This window comes from Drosophila innubila, chromosome X, assembly GCF_004354385.1.
Source record: "Drosophila innubila isolate TH190305 chromosome X, UK_Dinn_1.0, whole genome shotgun sequence".
NCBI classification, from domain to species: domain Eukaryota; kingdom Metazoa; phylum Arthropoda; class Insecta; order Diptera; family Drosophilidae; genus Drosophila; species Drosophila innubila.
This window is the reverse complement of record NC_047626.1, coordinates 8306782-8334779: the sequence shown is the minus strand read 5'-3', so window position 1 is coordinate 8334779 and position 27998 is coordinate 8306782. Positions and strand designations below refer to the sequence as shown.

Genomic DNA, 27998 nt, shown 5'->3' with positions numbered 1-27998 from the left:
TCGTTTGTTTCTAATGCTCATTTGCATGAGTATGTGTGTGTGTGCTAGTTTGTGTATATGTGCATGTGTTTGCTGAATTTATATTTGTATTTGTGTGCGTATTGCGTGGGCTTTTTGATCCGCTTAATTCTTCCTATCGACTGAGATTGTTAATGTAAAGCGCATGGAGTTCGGTGCGCGGAGTATTCTCGAACAGGGCGGCACGATTCTGTCCCTCTCCCTTCTTCACCCAATGGCCGTAAACGCGGAAGGCGCAGCCGTCGATAACCTGCAAGGAAACAAATTCGAGTGTGGTGAGTTTGTCGTTTTCACCAGCGGCCATAACGATTGACATTTTAAAATTGTATTTATCAATTAGAAATCAATTGTTGATTTTTATCAAAAAGTTGCAAAAACTATCGCCATTTTTAAATCGTAATTAAAAGTTTTCAAATAATATTTAGTATCAACCATTTTTTTTAATCACAATAAAACTTTTATACAAGTAGCTTGCCAGATAACTTTATGTTGCTTTTCTTTCTTAAAGCACACCTCTTATAAAAATTATTATCTTTTTTTTAAATCTTGTTTTGTACCACAATGAGAGAAATAAAGTAAGATGCATCGTTCAATACTATTCACTCTTATAATGTTTTCACCATGTGTGTTGGTTGGTCGAACCCATGGTGTGGTGTATTGTCGTGTACTCACCTTGCGCAGCACCTTGACGCGATAAGGATCACGAATGGCGTCCTCGATGTGCAGGGGCTCCGCAGTGTAGCGCAGGCGTCGTATTCTAATGACAGCGCGTATCACTAATATGGCGAATTGGAACTTTTTGCGCGCATTGAAGCGACTTTGTTTCCGCAGCTAAATACACAAAAAAAAAACATAAAATTAGTTTAAAAATTTATTGTTGTTTTGCAAAGATTATTGTTTTAATTTTTTTTTTAGGGATTTTAGTTTTAATCCATTCGTGGGGTTAATGTGGTTAAAATGGGTCAAACATGTTAAGAGCTGTTTGATACAACAAATTTGTGAATTTTTTCCTTTTTATTTAGTATTTGGTTTTGGATTAAACACATTACATTTACATATGCAACTTGCTATTAAGGACAATGACAGTGTGTCTGTGTGTGTATGTGTTTATCAAAGAGAGAGCGTAAGAGAGGCTTAAGCTGTTAATTACATGCTATTAAGCATGTTGTGAAAACGTTAAGAGAGCTTTCTCCGCATCCTCTCTTAGCATTCACGCTCTGTCTGTATCTGTGTTAGTGTGTGTGCGTGTGGTGGGTTTGGCAATTATAGCAAAAGCAAATAAACAAAATAACAGGATAAAGTACATGTACAATAATAAAGTTCAAAAGTTTGTGTGTGTGTTAGTATTAGTTTCGAGTGTGTAAGTAGATGAGTAAGTGAGCGAGAGTGCGTAAGGGACGGCACTCAAGGACAACACACACATATATTATATGTATATACATATGTACATGTTTTTATACAAAATATATAAACATAGAATAATTTTAATTTAGATTAACTTTATATATATGTATGTACATATGTAGTATATACGGTAAAAACGTTTTGCTCAGATTTAAATTTTTGTTGGGTTTACTCACAAGGGAGTCTCCACAACACCGACTTATAGACACACATCCTATAAGGGCGTTGAGACTCTGACATTATTGAGAACATGACACACAAAACAAAACGTTACGTGTATATCAAATCATACAGAGGAGAAATTAAGAACAAAACGAAAAACATCGTCAGTGAATCGGTAAGCGTAATTGTTTTTTTTTTTTGTAAATCTTTAAAATCATATATGTATGTATGTATAATATCTTTATGGTATGTTTGTATTGGTATTAATAACTAGACAAACTTAACGAATATAAACACTAAGACATGCAACTACACATATGTATACAGTTAGTCAAGTAAGTGTTTTGACAAGAAAAAAAAAATGAACACATACATAAGCAATTGATTCTGAATAGTTAAATTCAATTGCTCTTGCCTATTTGTTTTTTTTTTATATATATACTAGAAGTTTTTTTTTTTAATAAAATGTGCAATTTTTTCTATACGTCAAAAAAGTTACTTGACTAACTGTATATATATTTAACGAATCAAGTGTGGTGAATTCAATATTGTGTGTAAGAGAGATAGAGAGAGAGGAGAGAGAGCATTGACTACAGGAAGAGAGCATAATGATTAGTGATATACATATGGTACAATACATACTACAAAGAGTAATCGGCAAAAGCAAATTCTTATCGATACACAAGTCATCCAGTTAACCCAAAAATAATAAAATATTTAAACTAAATACTATAAAAGGTGCATATAATACAAACAGTTTATTTATTGTATCAAATTGTACTTGACTAGAAAGAGCTAAAAATAATTAATTGTAATAAGTTTATCAATAAATTAAATGTTTCAAACTAAACATTAAATGGTCCATGTACCAGGGTAACAAGGAGAAAAGCAATTTTTTAAAGGTTTAAAGGCCAACATTAAATTCGAACTATTTTTCTTATCTTTTTTTTTTCAAATATATTTTTTAAATACCCTGTTACATGGATACAATTAGCATGAATGGAGTGAGTAAATGTCTTGAGTTGAAATGTGAGTGTTTTCCGCTATCACTGTGTGTGTGTGTGTGTGTGTGTGTGTGTGTGTGTGTGTTTGTGTGTGTGCTTGTGGTGAATTTGATGGCTTCATCTGTGTGAGTGAGATTTATGCATTGTTTTTTTTTTGGCGCTAATCAAATCAACTAAAAAGCAACTAAAAATGTCATCGGTATAAATCAATCGTTAAACAATAGTGTAGCAAATATGTTCAAAACTAAATATGTAGATACGTGAAAGAAAGATCATAATAATACAAAATAAAAGGAGAAACCTGCCTGCACTGATGAATAAAACAATAAATGTTTTGCATTTGCATTTGCCGTGCTCTCATAATTATTGTTATCGTTATCGCCGCCTGCTGGCGGTAACTCTCTTAATGCTGATGTCGTATGCAGTTGTTGTTGTTGCTGTTGTTGCAATTGCTGTTGTTGTTGTTGCTGATAATAAACAGTTGCCGTTAACGTCTTGGATGAGGTAAAGTTGTTGTTGTTGTTGGACGTTGTTGTTGTTGGTGTTGCTGCTGCTGTTGAGGTTGCAACTTCCGGTGAATAATGCGGATACTGCGGCTGCTGTCTATCCGTATCCGGCGTAATGGCGACCGCAATATCACGTAATCGATTTGATGAATACGAACTCTGTGGCGCACTTGTATAATATATATAGGACGATCCGCCGCTGTTCAATTGGCTATAACAAAATTGTGGCGGTGTTTGGTTTTGATTTTGATTTTGACTTGAACTTGCAGTCGAGTTCGAATTCGCATCTCCATAAATAAGGTATTGTCCGGCAATATTTAAATGTGGGCGAATTGCGGGCGAATGTCGTGTCATCGTTAAATCGCCCATTAGAACCTAACGGAGAGCGAGTGAGAATGGGAGGCAAAAAGAGAGAGTGCAAATTGCAAATGGCAAACGACAGTCGGCAGAGGCAGAGGCAGCGCGTCGGCAGAGAGAGAGAAGAATCAAAAATAATTGTAAATTTTGTTAAGGTTGTATGTATGTATATGACAAAAAAAAAACAAAAACACATCATAAACATAATAATTTGTTATTAATATAATTTTAAGCTTAAAATCAACTTAAGTCTTAAAAAAAAGGAAAAGTCTACTCTTAAATTGAATACTCTCTCTGGTAAATGCACAAAAAGAGAATTAAGAATCAAAAAGTATTGTAAATATCATTAGGGTAAAATCAATTAATATAATTAATAATAACATGAAATCATAGCTAGAAATAAATCGCTTCTCTTAATTCAACTTAAATCCCAGCTAGAAATAAATGCCTGCTCTTAAATTAATACTCTCTTTTTTTATATGCACCTTTTCTGTTGCGCTCACATGCAATTATGCTGCACACATACTTAGACGTAAATGGGAATCGTAATCGTTACTGTATGCTAGACAGAGATGGCATGCATGCATACGAGCATTGAGTTTTTTTTTGGCTTGAGCTGCTGTTATCGGTTATCGCTATCGCGGGGGGGACAAATTAACGACAAATTAGACAAGCAAAGAGTATATATGTATGTATATATAGAGTAAGTACAGTAGAGATTCATGATTGACGCAATCAACAACAAATTGTATTAAGAAAGAAATAATAATTTTAAAAAAATTAAGCAGTTAAACGATTAATTATTTATAATACTATGTATGTATGTATGTATTTTTTATTATTATTTTTTTGTAAAGAAGATTACACATGGACAAAATGCTCAACGTTTCAAAAATCCACGAGCACAAGCACGAACTAAACTATAAACACATACATGGAAGATAAACATGGTGTTAAAAATAATATTAGATAAGTTGAGAACAGATTCGGATTCGATACAATCATCGAATCCGAACAAAATGCAACACATGTACATAAGTATGTATGTATGTGATTTGTTTTGTTTGGTTTGATTTGATTTGGTTTGGTTTTGTTTAATATTATTGATATTATTGTTGTTATAGAGTATTTGTAGTCGGTGTTAGTCCAAACATAATTCGTTACCAGTGCGATTTCAGTGATGCGACTCATTCTTCTGGACTTGGTCGAGAGGCTGCGCTTGAGGCCATCAATGTTTTGCTCGAACAACTATATTTAGTCGTTACAAATATATATATGTATATATATTCGATTGATTTTCGTTTTTCAATTTCATTTTCATGTTTTAGTATTTTTTTTTTTTTTAATATTATTATTTTTGTTTGTTTTTAAGTAAACGTATTTAATATGTAAGAAAAAGAGAAAAATTTACGTATGTATAATAATAAAATCTTAAAGGAAACACAAAAAAAAAAACGAAAAAAAAAAATGAAGACATAATACTAATAGTAATAGTGTTGGGGGAAAAAAATGAGAAAAGTTCAAGATATGCTAGAATATAAGCTCACAGTTAGCAGGTAAATTTCTTTCTAGTTAAAAACAGGAAAATTTATAGATTGCAATTGTGAATGTGAATATTTTGTTCAGGTGCATTACAAGAGTTCAACTGGGTGGATTTTATATATAGTACTATATAGTACGAGTAGATATAGAAAATAAAGCAGTTAATAGGCTAGCGGGAATGTGAGTCACAATTGTGTAGAGTTTAGTGTATATAAATATGTTTGTTTAGGGGGCCTGTCTATAAGATTTAACGATTAACTGAATTTCCAATTCGTGTATAGGGGAACTTAATAATACCAAATAGTTATTTATATAAACTTTATTGTGTAGACCTGACCTCGACTATAATACGTTATATACTCGTATTCAATATGCCTAGAGAACTGGGTCAACTTTAGAATGCTATCACTTACCATTTGATTGAAGAATGGATGTCTTAATACTTCCTTGACGGTGATACGTTGCGCTGGATCAACGACTAGACATTTGCGTATCAGATCTTTGGGGTCCTCTGTGAAAATAAACATCAAATATATACATATATATCTAATACTATTGATAAGCTTAATCATCGACTTACCTGAAATATCGGCCCATTCGGGCGAGGTGAAACTATATTTACCCTCCATAATATTACGCAGCATTACCATCTGCTTGCGATGCCAAAATGGCGGACAGCCCACCAGCAAGGTGAACATGATAACACCACAGGCCCAGCTGAAATATTAGATTAAACTATAGTTCAATATTTGATAAGAAATTTTACATTCTTACATGTCCACTTCCTGAGAATAACCCGGAGAACCCTCGAACATATTGCATTTGAGCGTCTCCGGCGCCAGATAACCCGGCGTGCCGCACAGATCTGTATGAAATAGAAAGGGAGAGAAAAAGAGAGAGAGAGAGGCATATGTATATCAGTATTCAAGTAAGATCCGTTTAAATTCTAGTACAGAAGCCGGAACCGAAATAAATAAACTGAAACCGGAGCCGATATTTAATATATAATAAAGACTGTTGAAAATTTGTATGCAATTTAATGACAGCAAAGCAAATGAATTAACAAAACGTTCAGTAAGTATTAAAGAAATGTCTGTCAATAAGAAAGAGAGCGATATATAAGAAATGAAGTAAGATCCATCATAACTCTGGAAATATTTTAGCTAGACTACTGAAATTTGGTATGCAAATTGATGACAACAAAACAAATGAATTACCAAAACTTATAACATGTTACTAAAATAGTTTCGATTGTAGGGTAGCTTATCTACCTGTAAGTTTCTCGCCATCGAGCAGCTGCCTGGCAAATCCAAAGTCTGTGATCTTCACATTGTGATTCTCATCGAGCAATATGTTCTCTGGCTTCAGATCGCGATGGACAATGCTCTTGGCGTGTATATATTCGACACCCTCGAATATCTGTCGCATTATGGTGCGGGTTTTCTTCTCGGACAGTGTGACCACCGATGTCAGATAGTCAAAGAGTTCGCCTTTGGGGCACAGCTCAAAGACGAGAAATACAAATGCATCCGATTCAAAGACGTCCTGTAAATCAACTGTAAATCAAAGAATTGTTTAATTGTTTTATACGCATCAACTGTCATACTGTTATACACTCACTTATATAGGGATGGCCCATCACTTGGCGTAAAATTGAGATTTCCTGTCTGGTTGCCTCGAGCATATGATATGGATTCGTTTCACCGGATTCAGTTGTGGCACCAAGATCGATGATTTTTGCGGCAAACTCTTTGCCCGTCTCCTTCTCGATGCACCGTCGCACCGTCGAACTAATGCCCCTGTGGAATGTAATACATTTAGTAGTTGTTACAAGGGATCACAGAGTAATATTAAAAAAAAAAAATTACGTAGATGAATGCGAAAATTTCAGATTTTATATTTTTGAAATGATTTATCTAAAGCCAAATTTTATATTTTGATTCTAAATAATTTATGCTTAACTTTAATTTTTTAATCTTAGTAAAATTTGAAATTATAATTAAATTACAAACTTTATTTTAAGTAATCATAATCAAAATCGCTTATAATAACAAAAAGAAACATATTTTGCATAGTGAGATACAGAATCAAATAATATTTGCATTTTACATTTTTATTATACAAATATAAAATGTACTTTTACAATTTCTAGTTGATTCCATAGTTGACACACTGTTTTGTCATGTTCAACTTATCAAATGAGGATTACATTTCCCTTACAGCTTTATTAACTAGTATTTACCAACTGTTAACTAACCAAATATCTATCCTATCTATTTATCTGACTATCTATTTTCTTTGTGAAGTTCAACTCAAGGTTGATCTTGAGTCGTTGACAGTTCACACGTCTCCACCTTGTGCCCTATCGTCCATATTCGCCTTTGAGTCATAGCTCAGTTAGCCAACCCATTCAGAAATAAATAAACAAAAGTCTTCAATTCTGCAAGCTCGGCATTAAGACAACGATAACAACATTAAATATGTTATTCTCGTATCGAGATATTTGTTTTTGGGCACAGGTCGAAACCTTAAATGCCCTCTATATTTCTTAAAAAGTAAAAGTTCCTTTCCTAAGATATGGCATGTTTTTCTCTTAGACAGTTTCATTTCTAATTTTAATATTAAATATTTTACTTCAAGATCGGTCAAGGCTATTTACAACAAATTCTATTAATAACTCTAAGAAAAAAATGTATAAATGTCATCTCTACTTTTACTAATATACGAGTTTTTATTTTAAAATAAGCCGAAAACTAAAAAATACGTTTGAAACGCTATAAAAAAAGAAATTTCTATCCAATCTCTATGAAAATTTCATCTTTATTCTTGCAATCAAGTATTATCTTTAATTGAAGACAGCTTGTTTCCCAGTTCAAAAAAAAAAAAAGAAACAATCGAAACCGCCTAAGAACAGTCCTAAGTAATCTCTAGGAATTTATACTTTTTATACTACAATCTTTTATTCCGCTTTACCATTGAAAATTTATAAAAACAAATCTATATAATAAATAGTTTTATAGACTTCTAGTAAATAAGATAAAATTGTAACTTAATTGCATAGTTATTATTTTAAAGAATTTTGTTTCTATACATTTTTTTGAAAAATGTATTTCATTTTATTATTGTGTCTATAAACTGTTACTAATTTTACGATAAGCTCCAAATATTGTACATGAAGTTGGCTGTGGCTGAATATCTCATCAATTCCAGCTAAATTGAAATTCTAGCCAAATTTTAGCTAAATTTACAGTAAGTTTCATATTTGTTTGTGTAACTTTTTTCAATTTCATGAAAGTCTTTAAGTGTTTTTTTTTTTCAAAAAGGTCAATTATATTTGTGGTGTCTTTTGCTGAGGTTTCTCTGACATTTAATATTAGTTATGGGAAACTAGAAAATTACGCCGTGACATTATAAAGCTAAGCTAATTTATTCAAAAATTTGTGATTTACTTGAAAATACTATAGAATGATTTGAACATGAAGTCGAGAGGCAAGACTTTCTTGATACTGTAGTTATATTACATAGTTTACATGGGATAATATACAAAATTCGTCTTATATCTTTCGGCTCAAACTCATATCAGTGTTACCAAGTTAAGCTTTTTTAAGACTACATATGTATTTTAAAACGTGTAGAAGTTTCAAAGTATTAGAGTGCAACAATTTTTTCTTATTCAGGTTCATTTAGGATAAGAAATTTTTTTTTGAATTTTAATTTTATACTTAAAACAAGAAAAATTTTCAAAATATGAAAAAGAAATAAAAAACAAGATAGAAATTTGAAATGAAAAAAAAGGATAAGTATCCAAAACAATGAAATATATGTGAATTCAAAGATTGATCATCATCGGGTTTATTTCTATTATTGCTATATCTATTTAGCGGTTTTATTTTACCTGCCCAATATTTCCTTGGGTTCATATTTGGCATAGAATCCCTTGGCCGCATCCTTATCGGGCAGCAGATCATCCTCCTCGTCCTTGGCCATTATATCCAGTGAAATTTTGGCGGCGTTCTCAGAAACTTCCGCAGCGACAGCGACGCAAGCAGCGGCAGCGCGTCTGTTGCTTCAGTTCGATTCTCTCTGTTTTTCTCTCTCTCTCTCTCTCTCTCTTAAAGAGTTTTGTAGCAGTTGTTTGTTGTTGCTGATATTATTGTAGTTATTAAATGTAATCCAAATCCACAGTTTTGTGTCCACACAGAATACAATGCTGTCCCCTCCTTTGGCTCTCTTCCGCTCACACTCCTACTCTCAGTTCGTTTCCTTGGCGTATTGCTATTTTTATAAACGACGCGACTTCAGGCGACGCGACACGATACGATCAATGCACGAATTGAATCTGTTCCGTTATACGCCGACAACGCTGCGACTGGTGGGCCGTGTTCTCTGCCTCTGCCTCTGCCACTGCCACTGCCACTGCCTCTCTCTCTGCCCGCGTGCCTGCTGCTTTAGTTTTTTTTGTTGTTGGATTTTAATTACCAACAAATCGTTGTTGTCGCTGACGTCGCCGTCGCCGTTGCTGCTGTTGTGCCGGTGTTTTGCAGCTCTCGCTGGTGTAAGAAGCAATTGTTGTTGTTCTGGTTGTTACTGTTGTGGAAGTTAAATGTGGGCTGCTGCTCTCATACCCACTCTCTCACTCGCTCACACTCAGCTGTTGTTACGGTTGCCTCTGCTGCTCCCTCTGCTTCAGTTGCTGCCGCTGTTGCTGCTGCTGCTGATTTAATTAATAGCGAATGCCAACTACAACAAATCGATTTAAACAGAACAAAAAAAAAAATCAAATGAAATGAAATAGAATTAGCATTCGCATTCGTATTCGCATTCGTTATTCTCAATATATTGCAGATAGTAGTACTTATGAATGATTACACAACGCGTGGCCTAATAAATGGGCGACAAATGCGTTTCCAACTTTATCACACTTGTAATTACACTCTTCCACACACACATCCACAAGCTGCCCTCTCTTCACTCACTCATTCAATCTCTCTCTCCAGCTCACCATCTACCTCTATCTCTCTCTTGCACTATCTTTATTTTTGGCCGTTTGTTTTGATCAGTTTAATGCACATTTCACTTAGCACTGAGACTAAACCAAAATTCAAACTCGAATTCGATCGCTGCTCTTCCTTCCCTGCAGCCGTAGCTGGCGTCGCAGTCGCTGCTTTGCTTGCGTGTATGTTGTTGTTCTGCAGGTGAGTTTCAATTTCGTTTAGCGTTTATCTTTTGCAATCATTTTTCATTTCTTTTTTTGTAAAATTGGAGGCGCGGTGTCATCAAGCACATATGTCATTCACAATCAATCATACACATAGAAGGTGCAGTTCTCTATGGCTTGTCCTCCTTTTCTAGCACACAACACAACACAGACAGAGCAGACAGACGTCGACGCACTGTCTCCGCCTCTAGCGGGTACATTTCAATGTCAACTAAGGTTAAAAGTAATACTCTTCAACGAAGGGAGTTTGGATTTTTGCATTTGCACATACACCAGGCGAACGGTTAGCTGCTTGCGTGCTGTTTAAACAATTCGGGCATAACTTTTCGTTTTGATTTACACAAATTAAATAAGTCAAACAAATACCGAAAAAAAATCGAGACGACACAGCTCAAGCGTCGGAGTTGCCACCCGGCCCAAAAAGTTGGTCCCAGCTAAAATTTTCGATCTGGCTAGATTTTTTACTTAAAAAAATACGTTCATATCCGAAAAAGGTTTTCTGAATTTTTGTAAATTTTTTCAAAATATTTTGCATTTTAAGCTAGAATTTTTAAAACTTTTGCAGAATTTTCGTTAGAATTTTCTCGATTGTTGGATTTATATTATTTTTACAGAATTACATTTTCTAACTTCTCTCCCCGGAGGCTGTCGAACCTTCTTAAAAATGTTTATTTTAATTTTATATAATTTGAAATTTTTCATTATTAATTTATCAATTTTTTTTTTGAGGGCTTGGCATTTTTAAATTTGCAATTTTTATCAGTGCTGGCAGTTTGGCCGTCAGTGTTGAGACGGCACAGCTGATTTAGAAATGTTGTTTCAATGTTGCCAACTTGTTTTAATTGTCATGTTTACTTTCAAAACAATACCATAGGTGGCGTATTTCTGTTTCGCAAACAGACAACAGGTGGGGGTATGATGACAGCTTTTTTCATTACTAAATTACGCTGTAATAATCAAAATTTGAGTTTTTTAATGGTTAAAATTTAAATAAAATTTCTAGCCATATTTAGAAGTTGGTTCTATCGATATTATCCAGTTTGGTCAAAGCGATCGAAACTCATGGCGCCAGCATCGATAGTTCGATAGCTCTACATCGCTAGCATCGTTAACTGATTTAAATATTTGAATTTTGTCAGCATTTGTTTTTTGTTTTTATTTGACATACATATATGTATATATTTATGTGTTCATAATATATCATTTTATGGAATACAATTGTAAAAATATTAAATAGACGCTAATGTATGTATGTAATAATTATGAGGCAAATGTTTACATTTTCTTTTCTTTTAATGAAACGGATGTCTTGGGCTGATTTTTGAGTGGGACGAGGGAAATTTTACGAAAGACGTTTTTTTTAATTTTGTTTGCTTAATGCTTATGGTTTATTAATACTCCACAACGGGGCCTGATGTGGCTTTTAATTTACCAGTGGCTCAACCTCGGTGTTTACAATTAGATTTTTACTTTACTTTTGTTTTTGTTGTTGTTGTTTCTCTTTTAAAGTACACAATCATAAGTAAGTATATTTGTTAAATATATAGTATTGTATAGACGTACTAAAAAAAAAGTGTAGATACTGTTGTATATATATGAAATACAAATGCAAATGCACTCGCCACAAAATACAATTACAATAATAATATTAATAATAATATATAGTAGTATTTATGTATATTATAATAATATGCAATATGTAAATCTTTATATATATATCAAAAAAAAAAAAAAGGTTTTGCAAATGTTTCTGTTGTACACATATCGTATTTTTTTTGTTAGCCCTACAACTTACAAATAATATCTATAAATATATTTATGTATACATATATAGATGAATCGTTTAGATCAGTATCATGTATAACCAGGGGGAATGGTGATGGAGTAGAAGGAGGAGAAGGAGGAGGGAATTGAGTTGTGAGTTCCATTCAGTACAATAAATCGGTTTTTTGGGTACCCTCGCTGTAGACAATCCCCGATGACAGATGGTAATCCTCCTCTTGGACACCCACTGCATCATTACTCTCTCCCTTGATGAGTCCTTCGCCTATGCCGACAATGCTGCCGTTGCCATTGCCATTAAAGGAGGCGCCACCGTTGGATGTTGCAGCTGTTGTTGCTGGACTGCCATTGCTGCTTCCGTTTCCGGTTGCGCTTTCGGGCGGCGTGTACCGGGTAACGCCCAGCTGGAAGAGACTGTCCATGGGGGAGGCCTTGACGGGCGTATAAAAACCCAGAGCCGTTGAGCCTGCAATTCGAATTTGAGTGAATTAGATGAATTACATTTTAAAAACATTGTTTCAATTTCGAATTTTGGTTAGTACAAGAATTTAGTTAGGCACACAACTGAACAGTGTTGGTTAATGTGCAACAAAATTGAGAAATTTGAGAAATTGAAATTTGAATAATGATTCTACTAATTGGGGGTTAGTTACCTTAAGAAGTTAATATGAATTGGCGATTAGTTTTGGTTTGGTTTTGGTTGGTTTTTTTTGGATTGGATTTGCTAACCATCACCAGAAGCTCAGCAGCGGTGCATAGTTTGTTTAGATTGGTGTTGATTGATTGGCTGATTGATTGGCTGGTTGTTTGTCACTATTGTTATTTTCTGTTCTTCATCTTTTTTTTTTGTTCTTTTTACAAATTTTCATATAGATTTTTTTTTTTCGTTCTTGTTTCGATTTGTCGTTATACATTTATTAATTCATTACAAATTATTATGGGTTATAGGTGTTTATATAGATATTATTTTCAAAAGTATTTGCTTAGTTGTCTGTTATTTAGATTTAAATAATATCTGCAAAAGAAATTAGTAAAACACAAAATAAAGAGAGAGAGAACAAAAGAGTTTTTTTTTTTTGTTGAGAAACGAGAACGAGAAAAATACAAAAGATAAAATGAAAAGTCGCATTTAGTATAAATATGTAGTATATAACGAGAATTTATATATATATATGTGAGAAGAATGAGAGTATTAAAAGAAGAGAGTCAGCTATTTTACAGCTACAACTACAACTACAGCTAAAGATACAGACAAAGACAAAGATACAGATAAAATTACAGACACAGATACAGATACAAATCAAGATGCAGCTACAATTACAGTTTCGTCATTCAATTCGTTTTCATATTTGTGTTAAACGACAAGCGCAGCCAACTTAATGAGCATACAGTGCTGCCAGATCGTTCCAAGTATTAACAGCCACACCGACGAGAAGCTTTTATGTACACAAAACATTACAACTATTGACATAGATGGGGAAAAAGCTTGGTTTATGTTTTAGATGTCTGTGTGTGTGTGTGTGTATAAGTTTTACTGCTTTTGATTTGATGTCAATATCAGTTTTACAAGCAGAGCCAACGCATTTGGAAACAAATGTGCACCCTGTATGAGTGTAACGGGTAACGAGTAACAATTAGCGAGTTACAATAAATCATGATTTAGGTTAGTTAGTGTTAACAAATAGCGCGAATTCTTGATTGGGATAATTAATGGCAATACCATAGCGAGTATAAAGTAACGAGAACTCATGGGGTAGCTGGGTCCCAGGTCCATAACGAGTAAGGAGCACTTTGATTTGGGGGCAAAACACTATTATGAGTAGCAAACAAAATATCGGGTAACGAGTAAAGAGAACATTTGATCGCTGTAATTATCAATAATTGCCAATACCATAGCGAGTACAAAGTAGCGAATAACAATTTGGGCCATTACAGCCTAATAGCGAATATAAAGTAACGAGTAGTGAGTATTAAGAGCTCATTGCGATTTGTAGGGCCAGCAATTTACGAGCAACTAGAACCCACGATTGAGGTAGTTAGAACCAATACCATAACGAGTAACGAGATGGGGGTAATAGGGGCCAGAACCACAGCGAATAACGAGAACTTAAGGGAACAGTTAGGGCCAGTACTAAAGCGATTAACGAGTAGCGAGTAACGAGGGGTAATTGGGGCCAGTACCATAGCGTGTTTAAAGTAACGAGTAGCTCACGCGTTGCTTATGGAGGAGAGGATGTATACATTTAACAAAAATCTATTGTTTTTTTTGCCTACGTTTCGTTGACATAGATTAGACGGGAGGTGCTCGGAGTAACGAGTATTAAGCAGCTTTGTTGTTGAGTTTTGTGAAGCGGTTCCGTGACGTGACGAGACGAGACGAGGCGAAGGATCACACATAGTAGAGCGTGTTGCCTGGAATGCGTGCTTGCAGCAATGCTGTGGAGGCATTTGGTAGCGATAGCGACGAGGAGGAGAAAGTGGAAGAGGAAGAGAAGGACGACAACTTGAGGTTGGTTATAGGCAAACTGGCGCGACGTGGACTCAACGAGCTGCTGGCGTAGCTGGAGGAATGGGATGAACTGTTGCCTCTGTTACTGTTAGCCAACACTCCTGTAGCACTTGCTGTTGTTGTTGTTGCTGTTTTTGTGATAGTTGTGGTTGTAGGATATTTACTCTGCTGCAGCGTCGAGCAGGAAAAGGAGGCAGTTTTGCGTGGCAGTTGCAGTTGCAGTTGCTTTGGTTGCTGCACTGCATCATTTTGCAGAAAGCAGGCATATTGTGGCTTTAATAGAACCGATGCTCTACGGCGACGTTGCAGGTTTCTTGATCCTGCCTCCTGCTTGATCTCTGGTTGTTGCTGTTGCTGTTGTTGTTGTTGATGTTGCTTGTGTGGCAGCTGTTGCGCTTGTTGCAACATAATACCCCTCCCTAAACTTGGGTAATCTGTAAAATATACGCGTGATTTGCTTTTTATATGCAGAAAATAAAAAGAAATCACCCTCATTTGTGGCTTGTGGATTGTATTGTGTGGACTGTATGTGCAAAGGGGCAAAGGGGCAAAAGGGGAGAGCGGAACGGTCTATAGATAGCATATATTTATTATAATATATATATATAGTATATATAGAGTTTGACTTTTGCGGTTTAGAGGGAGCTGGCTGCTTGAGCTTGCACCCACCTGATGAGCTGCATTAATTTGCGAAAGCTTTGAAACAATTGCCTGCCGTGTGGCAACAACACTTGCCACGACTGTTGCAACTTTGGCCAACAACAGCAGCTGCTGTCGTTGCAATGACTTGCAGCCCTGGCACTTAACCTGTCCCTAGTCATGGTTGCAACTCTCACAATAACCGAAGCAGAGGCAGAGGCAGAGGCTCTGGCAGAAGCAGAGGCTGTGGCAGAGTCTGTGGCAGCGACATCAACATTGTGGGCGCTGTGCTTAATCGCTATGTTAACTGTAACAGTGGCCTTTTCTGTAAAGTGCAGAGATTTTTGTTGTTTGTTTGCTTGTTTGTGGTTGTTAACTGTCTGGCAACGCTGTCCAGCAGGCATGCAAATTGCTAATTGATATGAACAGGGATGCTAAGTGAGTGAGAGTGTAGTATAGTTTGTTGTTGTTGCATTTGCTTGGCAACACTCTTCAATTGGCATACAAATGCTAATTGATATCGAGAGCGTGTAATCTAAGGATGTCTGAGTGTGTTTATTTCTTTTTTACACTCTTTTTACTACAAAGTATATTTTTTCTTCCTATATTTCAATGTAAATTTTAGCTTTAACGCATTTTCTTTCATTATTCAAAATGAAAGTTGTTTAATAATTGAAAATATATATTTATTGACGGTCATCAAAATGCAAATCAACTTTGTAGTGAAAGAGGAAATTACAAAATATTATTGGCAACGATGTTCAGCAGGCATGCAAATGCTGATTGATATGCGAGTGTTTGTGTGGTGAGTTATTAACAAGGTAAATTTACTAACAAGGTGACTTATTCCCACGGTTGTTCCCATATCGATTTCTTTATTTTGACATTGATGTCATGACAAAATTATATTTGGTATGCCAACTATAAAATTTCACCTTCGTTGTTGTTGGGCATGGTGAATTTAGTTGGAATATGTCACCTTATAGTAATTTCACCAAGATTGAATCTGTTTGGCACGCATGCAAATGCTAATTGATATGAGAGCGTGAGTGTAATAACAGGATGTTGAGTGTGTGTTTGTGTGTGGTGAATTTGTGTTAATGTTGTTGCATGACTAAAAAAAAAAAAGCCCCCGACAAATTTGTTAAACGATTACAATGAGGATAAAACTCAAGAGCACAGCATAACTACGAATAGTTTTTGGAGAGACATAGAACAGAAACAGAGATAAGGAATATCGATATATGGAAAGAGAGACACAGAGAGAGATAGAGTGTGTGTGTGTGTGATAGAGTAAAGTGAGAGAGAGTGAGAGAGAGAGTGTGTGTGACGGGCAGACGACAGGCAAAGAGCGCACATTTAAGCCATGCTCTTAAAAGACACACACACATACGCATTTGTTTGTATGTATGTGTGTGTGTATGATTGTATTGTCACTTACCTAGTGGTAAATTCCCCAGCATTGCACTGGTCGCTGACGTTTTATGCGACGTCGCTGCCGACGCTGACGTCGATGTCGACGTCGACGAGGACATTGTGGATGTTGGAAGCTCAATTATCTCATCAACAGTCACATGATGATGTTGCTGCTGCTGTTGTTGTTGCTGATGATGTTGCAATATCAATTGCTCCTCGTAGAGCAACTGATGATGTTTATTAACATTGCCATAAGGATCGGCATACGGTGGGTCGTCAATGATCTGCGATGCCTCGGAGGGATATTCAAACGTGGACGTTAACGTATCGTTGAACTGTACGCGGAACTGTGGAAACAACAACGGAACATTATTAGAAACACATGAAAACCAATCAAATAGAAAAACCTGTTCATATCAGTCAAATTGATGAAACGCACCCAAGGCTTACCCCCTCCCCTCTCCACCACCACACACACACACACACACACTCCCTTCCCTCACGGTCCAAAGTGTTGAGTAGAAACCCCACATAAGCCACTTATAATGCATTTTGATAAATAGCAGCGACTGAATAAATAAATAAGTAATGATAACGCACAAGGAAATGACAATAAAAAAAAATAACACAATACCCAAATACGAACTTAAATACAGCAACTAACTAACTGATTGACTAATTAAATACCCTGCAGCGTAAGATTTATCGAATATTGTTGAATTTGTTGGCATACAATTGCTTATTGATATAACAGGCATACAAATGTTTATTAATATGCTATACATATCTTCTGCTAAATAACATATCAGTTACGTTATGTTAACAGCTTAACAACATGTTAACATGCTTTAATCTGTAAAGAACGTTTATCGAAAGAAGATAAACAAAAGCTAAATGAAATGAAAGTGGCTCAAACTAAGTTTTTCTTCTGATTATTTTTGCCCTTAATTGCACAAAAAACAAGCGCAAAAAATGTGACAAAAAAAAAAAAAAAAAACTTCAAAAGAGACACAATATAATTACTGTTAATTATTTGGCAACATTTTGAACTTTTTTGCTTATGTTGCCAGCGATTAAAATGTCAAAAGAAACAAATGAAAGTGAAATATGGGTCACATTTCTCTTAAAAGTAGATATACCCTTTAAAACTATGCTGGATACCCACTATTATCGTTATCGTTATGGGTCGGTTCGGTCAAGCATAATTTCTGGTATCTATTGATAAGAAACAATTTCGAATTTCATTACAATAATGCCACATAGAAATTCTTTGATTGCCTAAAGTCACCGACCGTAAGACGGTCAACCAATTGGTAGTCTACTCATACAACAAACTAATCTTATCTTATCCTTTGCAAACAAAATAAAGAATGGAATAAAAATGAAAATACCGAAAAAAAAAAAAAGAACCTACACTATCTACAAAAGTATTTTTGTACAGCCCATAACAAGAGTGTGGGCATTAGTCACGACCTTATACTATATACAATACTATACGATACTATATAATGATGATATGCGACATAAGTGTTCCCGAAATGAAATGTTAGTTAGTCATCTGTTTTCTGTTTACTGTTTTTAGTTATTTATTGAGGTCAGTCCAGATGCATTTCCTGATTCATTTCCGCATAATGAATGAATGTACATACATATAGGCATATGTATGTTTGTTTGTGTGTATGTGTAATTGGTACTCACCGATGAATCTTTGGCTTTTTGTCGAATGCTGGACTTGCCATCGATCACAATATTCGCATTCTCGAATTCCACATCGCATGGTGATGGCGGACACATGGAGTAGTCATCGTAATCGGTGTCTGTCGATGTCTCCACCGATAAATCGCCCAGCAACACGAAGCCAGGCTCATTTGGCTGCAACAAAAAACAAAAAAAAAGGGGAAATATGGATAAACATAAAGATTAAACGGGATAAGTGAAAACACAAAGCACATCGATCAACTCTCAGAGCAAAAGAGAGAGTGAAAGAGTGTGAGAGAGAGAGGTACATATAAAGAGGTCGCTCTGAATCACAGCTGTCCCATTTCTCGCCATGTCAGACACAGAACCTAATGAACGGCATATAGTATGTACCAACAACAGATAATAAAGTTCACTCAAAGATAACAACAACAAAAAAACACAAAAAAAGAGACCACAACAAGAACAAGAACAACAACAACACAAGGCAACAGCGACCGACCAGAATTGTACATCAAAAAAGAATTGACAAAATTGAGTTCAGTGCCGCAGAGCGGCAAAACAAGAAAAAAAAAAAAAACAAATAAATAAACATAAAAAAAGCACAAAACGGGTTTTCCAGCGTCTGTGGCCAATAAACAGCCACATACAGTCACTCCCAGCATAATTGACCCACTACAACATTTTTGCCAATGTTTTGTTTATATGGCCTTATTATACATTTAAATAACATTTAATTGTTTTGCTCAAGTTAACAAAAGGAATTGCAACTGTTAAAAGTTAAAATTTTAATTTTAGAATTAACTTAAAATAAAAGTTATAGAATAATAATTTTATTTAATATACAATTTACTAAATACAACTTTTTTTTTTAATTTGATATAAAAGTTGCAATTAACAAAACAAATTTGCATTTACATGTTGTTGACATCAACTGCCGATTGAAAATAAAACTCATTTAAATAAAGTTAATGTACATTTACGAGCAATGGGTCACAATAAGCTGGGAGCTACTGTAGACTGAGCGACTGACAGAGAGCGTGCGCGCACGCTTGTTAGCTTTTTGCACGCAAGCCAAGAACGAATGAAAGGGAGAAAGAGAGTGGTGAGACCCAAGGTGAGTTTACCAAGAGTAATGCGGCGACAGCGCAGCGTCTTTATTCAACATGGTTGCGTTTAAACAGCTGTGCACCCAATGCTCCCCACCTCCCCAAACACCGCAAGCAACCTCACCACTTTTCACCACCAGCTCCAGTACTTACACACACACACACCACGACAGTCAGAATATCTTTGTCTGCCTTCAGCCTATGTACATAAATATGTAGGTAAGTGTTTATGTATATACCAGATATATACATATGTACATACATACAGTCATGAACAAAAGTATTGGCAGTTGTACGTCTGTCGACAAGAAAGTTAAAAATGTAGACAACAATTTGAAAACGTTAATAATTCATTATTTAAATATATTCTTTGATACTATATCTAGCCAACATCCGAATATACAAACTATAGATTATTGGTTACAAATACGTTAAAAAGTAAACTTTATTAAATATGACCCTTAATTTATTACAACTTTTGAATCAATTTGGCATTGAATGCAATAAATTTCGAGTCAAAATTTCTCATTTAATCGATTTAACTGTAACGATTTTAAAATGAATAAATATATTGAATAAAGACTGTCAATATCGAGAGCTTTTTAAGCCTTTCTCGAGAATTAAGTCTTGTAATTAATAAAAAAAAAAATATGTGTATATTGTATTTAAATTCATCTATAAACACAATAATTTAATTTGATGTGAAATTATCAGTAAATTATATGCGTCACATATACAGCTAAATCGGCATTTACTCGAGATATCAAATTGTCAATACTTTTGTCCATGACTGTATGTACACACATACAAATGTATGCATTGTATGTCTTCATATAACAGCAGCAGCATGAGGCAAAGAACAACGAAGAAATATCGTAATATGGTAGACATACATACTCTCATATGTATGATGTATGTATGTATGTGCATTATGTTTACATGTGTGAGTGAGAGGTTTGTACATAAGAACTGGTTTTTGCAATGCAATCGCAGGAGAGAACGCAGGAACAGTGAAAGAGGAATTTCCCAATCGCAAAATCCAGCAACATATTTTAATATTAAACAAAGCAACTGGAATATGTACTTTATATATGTACATACACATGTCTCAATTAATGCGTATGCATGTGTGAATATTTGTAGGCATACAATCAATAATGAATCAGCTTATATTTGCATAAATTGCATTGATCGATTCATCGACGCTGCTTTGTTGCCATCTTTTTAAAGATGCTCTCAAACAGAGCATGCAATTTAAACACACACAAGCATGCACATACATATATGGTTACACTTACACTCTCACTCATTTAGAAGGTCACGCGGAAAGCATTGTGAATGAGTGAGAGAGCGCATCACGAATAAAGCGAGCGCATAAAAGGAATTGAATTTCACAGCTGCTCTTTCCACATTTCTCTACAAAAAACATGGCGATTATTATTATTATTGACTAACTAATTAAAGTGATTGATTAAGTGAAGCATCTGCCTTGAAACGATCATAACGACCATGGGAAAAACAAAGTGTACAAACAAATGTACATTTGTATGTTTGACATTCTTAACATTTTTGTTGCTTTTATTAAACTTTCCAAAAACGCGCTTTGCCGCTCTCTCTCTCTCTCTCTCTGAATCTCTGTTTTACTTGCGCTCTCTCTGTTGGTGGGCGCTTTGTTTCCTATTTGTTTATAAATGGCAACAACAAAATGTGTGTATTTGTAGCCCTAGTACTGTATGTGTATGCGTGTGTGTGTTTGTGTGTGTTTAAGGGGGGCTTGCAAAGATTAAGAAAATACATATAATAATTCATAATGAAAATAAGCATGAATAATGCGCAACGGCGCCACATTCCGTGCATAGCGCAGCAGTGGTGAATATATGTATGTATATACATATGTATTGACGTAGTCAGAGTGTGGTGGGAGGGGAGTTGTGTTTGCTGTCTGATAAGAAACTAAAGCCATGCACAAACATACACACACATATGTACATACAAACAGCAAACAGCTGGTCACAAGGGGTGAGGTGAAATTTGGAAACTCACCTTTGGCAGCTCCCGCTTCCTTCTGTAGATCACAACATCGCTTTCAATATAATCGGGCACCTCCTTGGTGCTCTTGGAGAAATTAAACACCATGGAGGTGTTGTTGTCCGCATTGCCAATTGAATTGCCGCCAATTGTCGCGTTGCCACCCGCTGTTGATGTTGTTGTTGGCTGTCGACGCTTACGCAAGTGTGGCCAGATTGGTGAGATGCCGGCAGCGGCAGAGACGGAAGCAGCGCCAGCATCCGTTTCACTTGCATCCTTGCTGTGTGTGTTTATCACGGTGTCCAGACTAGTGCTGCTCTCAGCAGCTGCGGCGGCGGCAACGGCAGCGGCCAGGGCTGCATCGGCGGCCAGGGCTGTTGATTTTTTCATTTCATTAATGCGATTCTTTTCAATTTCGCGACTTGTTAATGGTATTCCAGAGCCGGAACCAGAACCGCAACTCGAACCGGAACCAGCTGCCTGATTCAATAGCGGTCGTATGACACCAATTTGTTTTGTTGTTGTCGATGTTGTTAATACGCTATCGTTGTTTGGCTTTTTGTTAATTTTGTTATTAATACTCGAGACAACGTGCGCATTCTCTTGCAAAGCAGCCGCGAATGAACGTTGTACGTTTATTCCTGCTGCTGCCGTTGTCGCTGTCGGCGTTGCCTCATCCGCTGCTGGCAGCGCTGCTTGCGTTAACTTATCGCCTGCCGCGCCCATTTTATCGCCATTGCAAACATCGTCGCCGTCGCCTTCATCGTTGTTGTCATCGGCAGCGACGACGTCGACGTCATCATCGTTCACTTCGTTGTTGTCTTCGTCGTCGTCGTTGTCGTTCTCAACGTCGCGTTCGTCGTCGTCTGCTGCCTGCGATCGTTTATCGCTGACTAAGCGCTCCACTCCACCCCCACCCTCATTTCCATTCCCAACGCCACCCACTTCGGACTGCGCTGCTGGCGCCGCTGCCGTCTCCAGCTGCATGCGTCCCAGCATTTTGCTGAGCGTCGAAACCGGCGATTCAAATGTATCCAATTGTCTGGGTATAATATCGGGTACAACATTGCCAAATGCCGCTACCGACGCCGGCGTATGCTGCTTGCAGAGCGGCGTTGAGGCAGCGAACGCTGCACCTTGCACTGTTAATCCTGCTGCTGCTGCTGCTCCTCCTGTTAATCCTCCCGCTGCTCCACCTGTTGCTCCTCCTGTTACTGCTCCTCCGCCACCCACTTTGTTGCTGATTGGCTTCTGCTCTGCAATTATCGATTTATAGCTGGCAACTTTGCTCGCGACGCCGCCGACGCCGTTGCTGCGCTGCGCCGTGCGCGGTCGTCGATTGGCGCTGGCTTCAAACATTTTCAGCGTCTGCTTAACCAAATCCGGCGGCGGACGCTCCGTATCGTCGATGATGCTGGTGAGACGCTTGGGGGGAGCAGCATCGGTGCCGCTGTGCAGACGCTCGCGGGCATTGTGTATCTTATCCTCAATGGTGACAGAGGCAGCGGCAGTGGCAGCGCTGCTTGCAGCATTAGCATTAGTATTGGTAATAGTTGCTGTTGTTGCTTGATAGCTGGCACGTTGCGTGTTCCAAGGTGACTTCTCGCAGAGCAGCGCTTCGACGGAGCGCGCACGCTTCATCACCTCGTTGCCGCGCTTAAAGTGACGCGAGCGTGTACCGTTAACCGACTGCTGTGACTGCGACGTCGACTGCAATTGCTGCTGCTGCGACTGCGTCTGCTTCTGTCGTTGTTGCTGTTGCTGCTGTTGCACAACGCTGACACTTTTAATATAGCCACTTGCAATTGTTGTTGGTTTTACGCCCAAAATGGGCGGCGGCGCAGCGCTGCGGCTGCTGACAGCGGCGCCAGCAGTGACAGCGGCAGCAACAGCTGCTGTGGGTGTTGTTGATGTTGGTGTTGTTGGTGTTGTGACAACAACAGCATTATGCAAATCCTCATCATCCTCATCGTTGCGATCGAGCAGCGTATTGAGACTGGTCGAACGCTGCAGTCGCTGCTGCTGGCTCTGCTGACGCGTCTCGCAGCGCAGCGCCAGACTGAGGTAGCGGCAGCGCAGTTTGGATACGATGCCGGGTCCATAGCTTAAATCCTCGCTCTCAGCCGTCTGCAAGGCAGCGACGCCAACGTCGACGCCGACATCAACGTCTGTTGCTTCAGCATTCTGCTTCACATTATGATGATGATGATGATTGAGGTGATGATGATGACGTTGTTGGCCATTTTGTGTTGTTGTCTTTTTCATTTCTTGCATGGCGACCATTGTAGTTTTTACCGCTACTTTTGTGGGCGACGCGGCCAACTGTTGTTGTTGTTGCTGCTGATTTTGTATAAACTTGTTGCTCTGCAATTTATCAGATATTTTCGATTTACAATTTTTATTATCAATATTTGTTGCTGTTGTAATTGGCGTTATATTATTATGGTTGAAATTTGTTGTTATTGGCGTTGAGTTGATCGCTGCCGTTGAGTTGTTCGCTGCTGCTTCAGCACCGACGCTCTGCCCAGGTTTGCATTTCGTTTGCAACTGATTTGCTGACGACGACGATGTCGCTGTTTGTTTCACATTTGCTCCGCTGCCGCTGCTACCACTCTCTGTGGTGGTGGTGTTGTTGGTATTGTTTTTGTTGCCTAGCACTGTTAATGCTCCAGTTGTCGCTGTGCCAGTTTCAACTTCACCACTGGCGCGAGAGCATTTACGATTATGGCTGCTATTCAACATGTTATTCACCTCAACGTCACGCTCTCCGAACGCAGCGCGCTCTCGCTCTCTGGTATCCAAATTTAGAATCTCTTGCTCCTTGCCAGTTGATTGACTTCTTGTATTAAATAAACTTGATCGCTGCTTTGGTATTGGTGGTGGTGCTGCGGCTGCTGCTGTTGCTGCTGACGCTGACGTTTCTGTTGAAAAGACCGTGGTGAAGTCTTTACCTTGTTGTTGTTGTTGTGTACTTTGGGCTGATGCTGATGATGCTGCTACTGCTGGAAGCGTATGATGACCTCCAGCTCCAATAAAACATTTCTCAGACTTTTCCTCTGCTGCTATAGAAGTCTTTAATGTTGTTGTTGCTGTTGCTGTTTGGCTTAGATTTCGTTTTAGTAATTGTTGTTGCTCTTGTTGTTGTTGTTGTTGACTAGTTATTATTGTTGTTGCAGTTGCATTAGCGTCAGTCGCACCTGAGTCTGCGAAGAAGAAGTTGCAAAAGAAACGCACAAAAAAATTATGATGACTAAACCACACCACACAAAAAAAAAACAATGTAAAATGTTGAACAGTCAACAACGAAATATTTTGTCAATAATAATACGAGAGAGTAATAATAGACATGTCTAAACACAGGCCACTAATTATCAATTGATAAAGGTTTGATTTTGATAAGAAAGTCGACGCAATAAAAACAACCCTGTTTTTGCTTGCTCTGAGTGTGTGCATGTGTGTGTGTGTGTGTCATGTAATCGATAGTCGATAGCATAACAGATGCATGCGTATTGGGCTGACAGGTGAAATAACAGTAAACGAAACAGCTGTCGATAATAATTATTATTATTTTTTTATTATTGCTCACATTAACGTGGCTAATTAAACAGCAGCAGCTGCATTCGCAACTTATTCAACTCGGCACATATGCGATTTCATGAATCGATATCGATACCACCACACACACACACACACTCATAGGCATACCTCAGGTGTATTGCCTTGTTGATTAATGAAGCGATCGTTGATTTGTTTTTTTTTTTTGTTCACAAAGATATCAATTGCTCTGAACCGGTTAAAAGTCTGTGTAAACTGGCTCGAAAGGGAGACTGTGAAAAATATTTGTGATTGGGTTTAAGAGCGAGAACGTATGAAATACCTGTGAACCGGTTCAAAAGCGATCGATACTAACAATTGAAAAATCGTTTAATTATGATAGCAAAATTGATTAGGTTCAATCGGAAAAATGATATTGGATACTCATAGTTCTATTCATTTTTGTATCAAAAATAAATAAAAAATAATGAACTGGTTCAAATATGGCTCCAGCAATTAACCTTGAAAAGTATAGCTTCTATTCCGCTTTAAATTGATATGCAATGTTAAGGAAATTAATTTACATCGATTTCCACTTAAATTTGGCTTATTAGAAAATATATAAATAAATATAAAGTGTGGTTCAAGCAAATAACTTGTAAAGTACACCATCATTTCTGTTGAAATTTGGAATGCAGATTGTGTGAAGTATTGTCAATAGATTATAAGTTATATTTTGCACACAAAAACTCTGTAACTCGGAAACTACAGCTTATATTCTGCTTAAATTTGGTATACAAACTAAGGAAATTATATTGAATAAATCAAAAAAGAGTAGAACCCAGAAACAAGTGGCATTAACAAAATAAGGGTAAACTCACCTGCAGGTTCAGTGAAAGCCATGCAACTGCCATCAGCTGTGGACGTTGGTGAGTTGGCGGCTGCATTTGTACGTGCCACATTTGTCTTGCGTCGTTGTATCAAATCCTTCTTCCACTGGGGCATGTCCGGCAGGAATCCAGCACCGCTGCCCAATGGTGTCGTTGCCGGTGAGCATCCTGACATGGTCGTCTCAGCTGTTCCAGTTCCTGTTCCAGCTCCAGCTCCAACTCCGCAATCCGCAGTAAAATGCAACGAGGGTCGCTTCTGCTGTTGCTGTTGCTCCAGTGAAGACATTTTTGGCTAACGACGCTGACTCTGCAAATTGCATTATGTTTGTGTTTAGTGCATGGCTTTAACTATCTGATAGACGTCCACTCCAATTGTAAACCCAAAAAAAGGCACGTCTTGACCCAAACGCACAACCAATGAGACTGAAGCGTTGCTTTGGCTTGCACTGCTGACATCGCCATACAAAAAAAAGGTGCCACATTGCGGGCCTAGACGAAACATTACCTCAAATGCCCATCAACTTTCCATCTGGCTAGTTTTTGGCATAATTCTTAAATTTAAATTCAAACTCTATGGCCTACATTATTAACACCCTTCAATGATTACTCTCTTTTATTTGTTCCAACAAAATTAGATTCTTAAATTTAACAAAATATTTATTTTAATCAATAAATTACTAAATAATTGTTTTTTTTTAACTGTATAAAAAAATGTCGTAATAATAATAAAGTTTAAATCTTAATTTCATAAACATAATACTATATATCAGTAATGTACACCAATTTCTTCTCTTTTAATTGTTTCGTCAAAATTAGATTCTTCAATTTTGAATAAAATAAAAAAATATTTATTTTAATCAATAAATTACTAAACAATTGTTTTTAATTAAGTTTAAATCTTAAATTCAAAAACATATTACTATATATCAGAAATGTTAACCAATTTCTACATTATTAGCAATTATGATTTCCAACGAAATATTTAAATTTAATTTTTATTTTAAAATTTTGTTAGATAAAAAATATGAGTTGATTTAATTATTATTATGTTAAAAACAAATATTTAAAAATAAAATTCTCGATAAAATATAGTATAACTAAGTGTTTTAATTTTTTTTGATTTTTTTTTTTTTATCATATTCGCGATCTCTGATTTTTTGCTAGAGCATACACAAGTCGGCTAGTCAGTTCTTGTTCTTTATATCTTTTATTTTTGTTAATTGGATTAACTGTTGTTGTTTTTGGTGCTGTTTTCTTCTTCAATAAAAACCACCTCGATATTTGCACATTGTGACAAAGAAGAGGAAGCAAAAGCAGAAACATAAGAATGTGCTAAATATGTAGATATAAAAATGCAAGTGAATTACTTTTCATTTCATTTCGTTTCATTTCGTTCATTCGTTTTGTTTTCAACGCATTTTTTTTTCGCACTATCATCAGTCAATGATCGAGGATGCAGCTATTCAAAAGTGCGAGCGAGATGCCAATACACAGAGAGAGTGTCAATTTGAGAGCTCAGCTTAAATCATAGTTTTCATATTGCGTGCTTGTGTGTGTGTGTGAATGTATCTCAGTGCGGTCATGCAGGGTTGCAGAGCAAAGAGGAGAAAGGGCTGCAAATTGCAGACGAAGCATAAAATAAACAAGCGTCGACGCTGCGCCGCTGCTGCTGCGCTGTGCACATTATCGATTTTTACAAGCTGCAAGAACTTTTAAGCCACACACACATACACATAAATATAAAAAAAAAATACACACAGAATGGTTAATAAATATGCAAATGTATGAAAACGCAGCCAAGTCTGACAAAGTTGGGAAAGTGTGTAAAACAAAAACAAAAGCCGCACATTAATGTTGTTATTGCGGTTGGGGGGAAACGGTAAATAATTGGCAACCCATTTTTTCATTTTAATTATTTTTTTTCTTGGGTTTGGCGGCTTTGAATTTTTGGAATCCTAATCAAGAGCCGGGAGCGTCTTCTGTTTATTTACGCACAAAAAAAAAAACATACACACATACACTCAACGCCAAAAACATAAACATTTTGTTTGAATGTAAAGTTTCTTACTTTTGGATCCAATTCAAGCGGTGGGATTTAGCTTTTATAGTTGCACATATGTCTTAGTTGTCTGCATTGATATTATTAACAATAAGTTTGTCAAAAATTTGCATTTATATACGC

The 27998-nt window shown here is 36.8% G+C and overlaps 2 protein-coding genes across 5 annotated transcripts; both read right to left on the bottom strand.

Moving 5' to 3' along the window:
• Window positions 1-118: 118 nt before the first annotated feature.
• Window positions 119-10646, bottom strand: LOC117793801 (phosphorylase b kinase gamma catalytic chain, skeletal muscle/heart isoform). Of its 4 annotated transcripts, none has more exons than XM_034634221.1 (10): window positions 10442-10646; window positions 8889-9733; window positions 6614-6792; window positions 6265-6549; window positions 5768-5858; window positions 5574-5710; window positions 5407-5504; window positions 2894-3469; window positions 691-849; window positions 119-268 (listed from the first exon to the last, which is right to left on the bottom strand). In XM_034634221.1, exons 2-10 carry the CDS (start codon window positions 8978-8980, stop codon window positions 134-136), a joined length of 1752 nt encoding a protein of 583 aa, XP_034490112.1. In that variant the 5' UTR covers window positions 8981-9733; window positions 10442-10646; the 3' UTR covers window positions 119-133. The 4 variants fall into 4 exon arrangements, with proteins under 4 accessions (XP_034490112.1, XP_034490111.1, XP_034490113.1 ...); XM_034634220.1 differs by having other exon boundaries at window positions 10483-10646; XM_034634222.1 differs by lacking the exon at window positions 2894-3469 and adding an exon at window positions 4616-4699 and having other exon boundaries at window positions 134-268; window positions 10483-10645.
• A 1308-nt stretch (window positions 10647-11954) lies between these two features.
• Window positions 11955-27966, bottom strand: LOC117793829 (mucin-19). The gene is made up of 6 exons (XM_034634253.1): window positions 27885-27966; window positions 25808-26123; window positions 21408-24595; window positions 18256-18429; window positions 16583-16904; window positions 11955-12459 (listed from the first exon to the last, which is right to left on the bottom strand). The coding sequence occupies exons 2-6, from the start codon at window positions 26100-26102 to the stop codon at window positions 12140-12142; spliced, it is 4299 nt and encodes a 1432-aa protein (XP_034490144.1). The 5' UTR covers window positions 26103-26123; window positions 27885-27966; the 3' UTR covers window positions 11955-12139.
• Between the last annotated feature and the right edge of the window lie 32 nt (window positions 27967-27998).

Coding starts and splice junctions, on each gene's coding strand:
- LOC117793801 (XM_034634221.1), bottom strand. CDS start 8,980: ATGGCCAAGGACGAGGAGGATGATCTGCTGCCCGATAAGGATGCGGCC. Junction 5,505..5,573: donor CGAATGGGCCGATATTTCAG/GTAAGTCGATGA, acceptor TTATTTTCACAG/AGGACCCCAAAGATCTGATA. Junction 3,470..5,406: donor ATCCATTCTTCAATCAAATG/GTAAGTGATAGC, acceptor GCTCTCCGTTAG/GTTCTAATGGGCGATTTAAC.
- LOC117793829 (XM_034634253.1), bottom strand. CDS start 26,102: ATGTCTTCACTGGAGCAACAGCAACAGCAGAAGCGACCCTCGTTGCAT. Junction 24,596..25,807: donor GGCTTTCACTGAACCTGCAG/GTGAGTTTACCC, acceptor TCTTCTTCGCAG/ACTCAGGTGCGACTGACGCT. Junction 18,430..21,407: donor GGAAGCGGGAGCTGCCAAAG/GTGAGTTTCCAA, acceptor TTTTTGTTGCAG/CCAAATGAGCCTGGCTTCGT.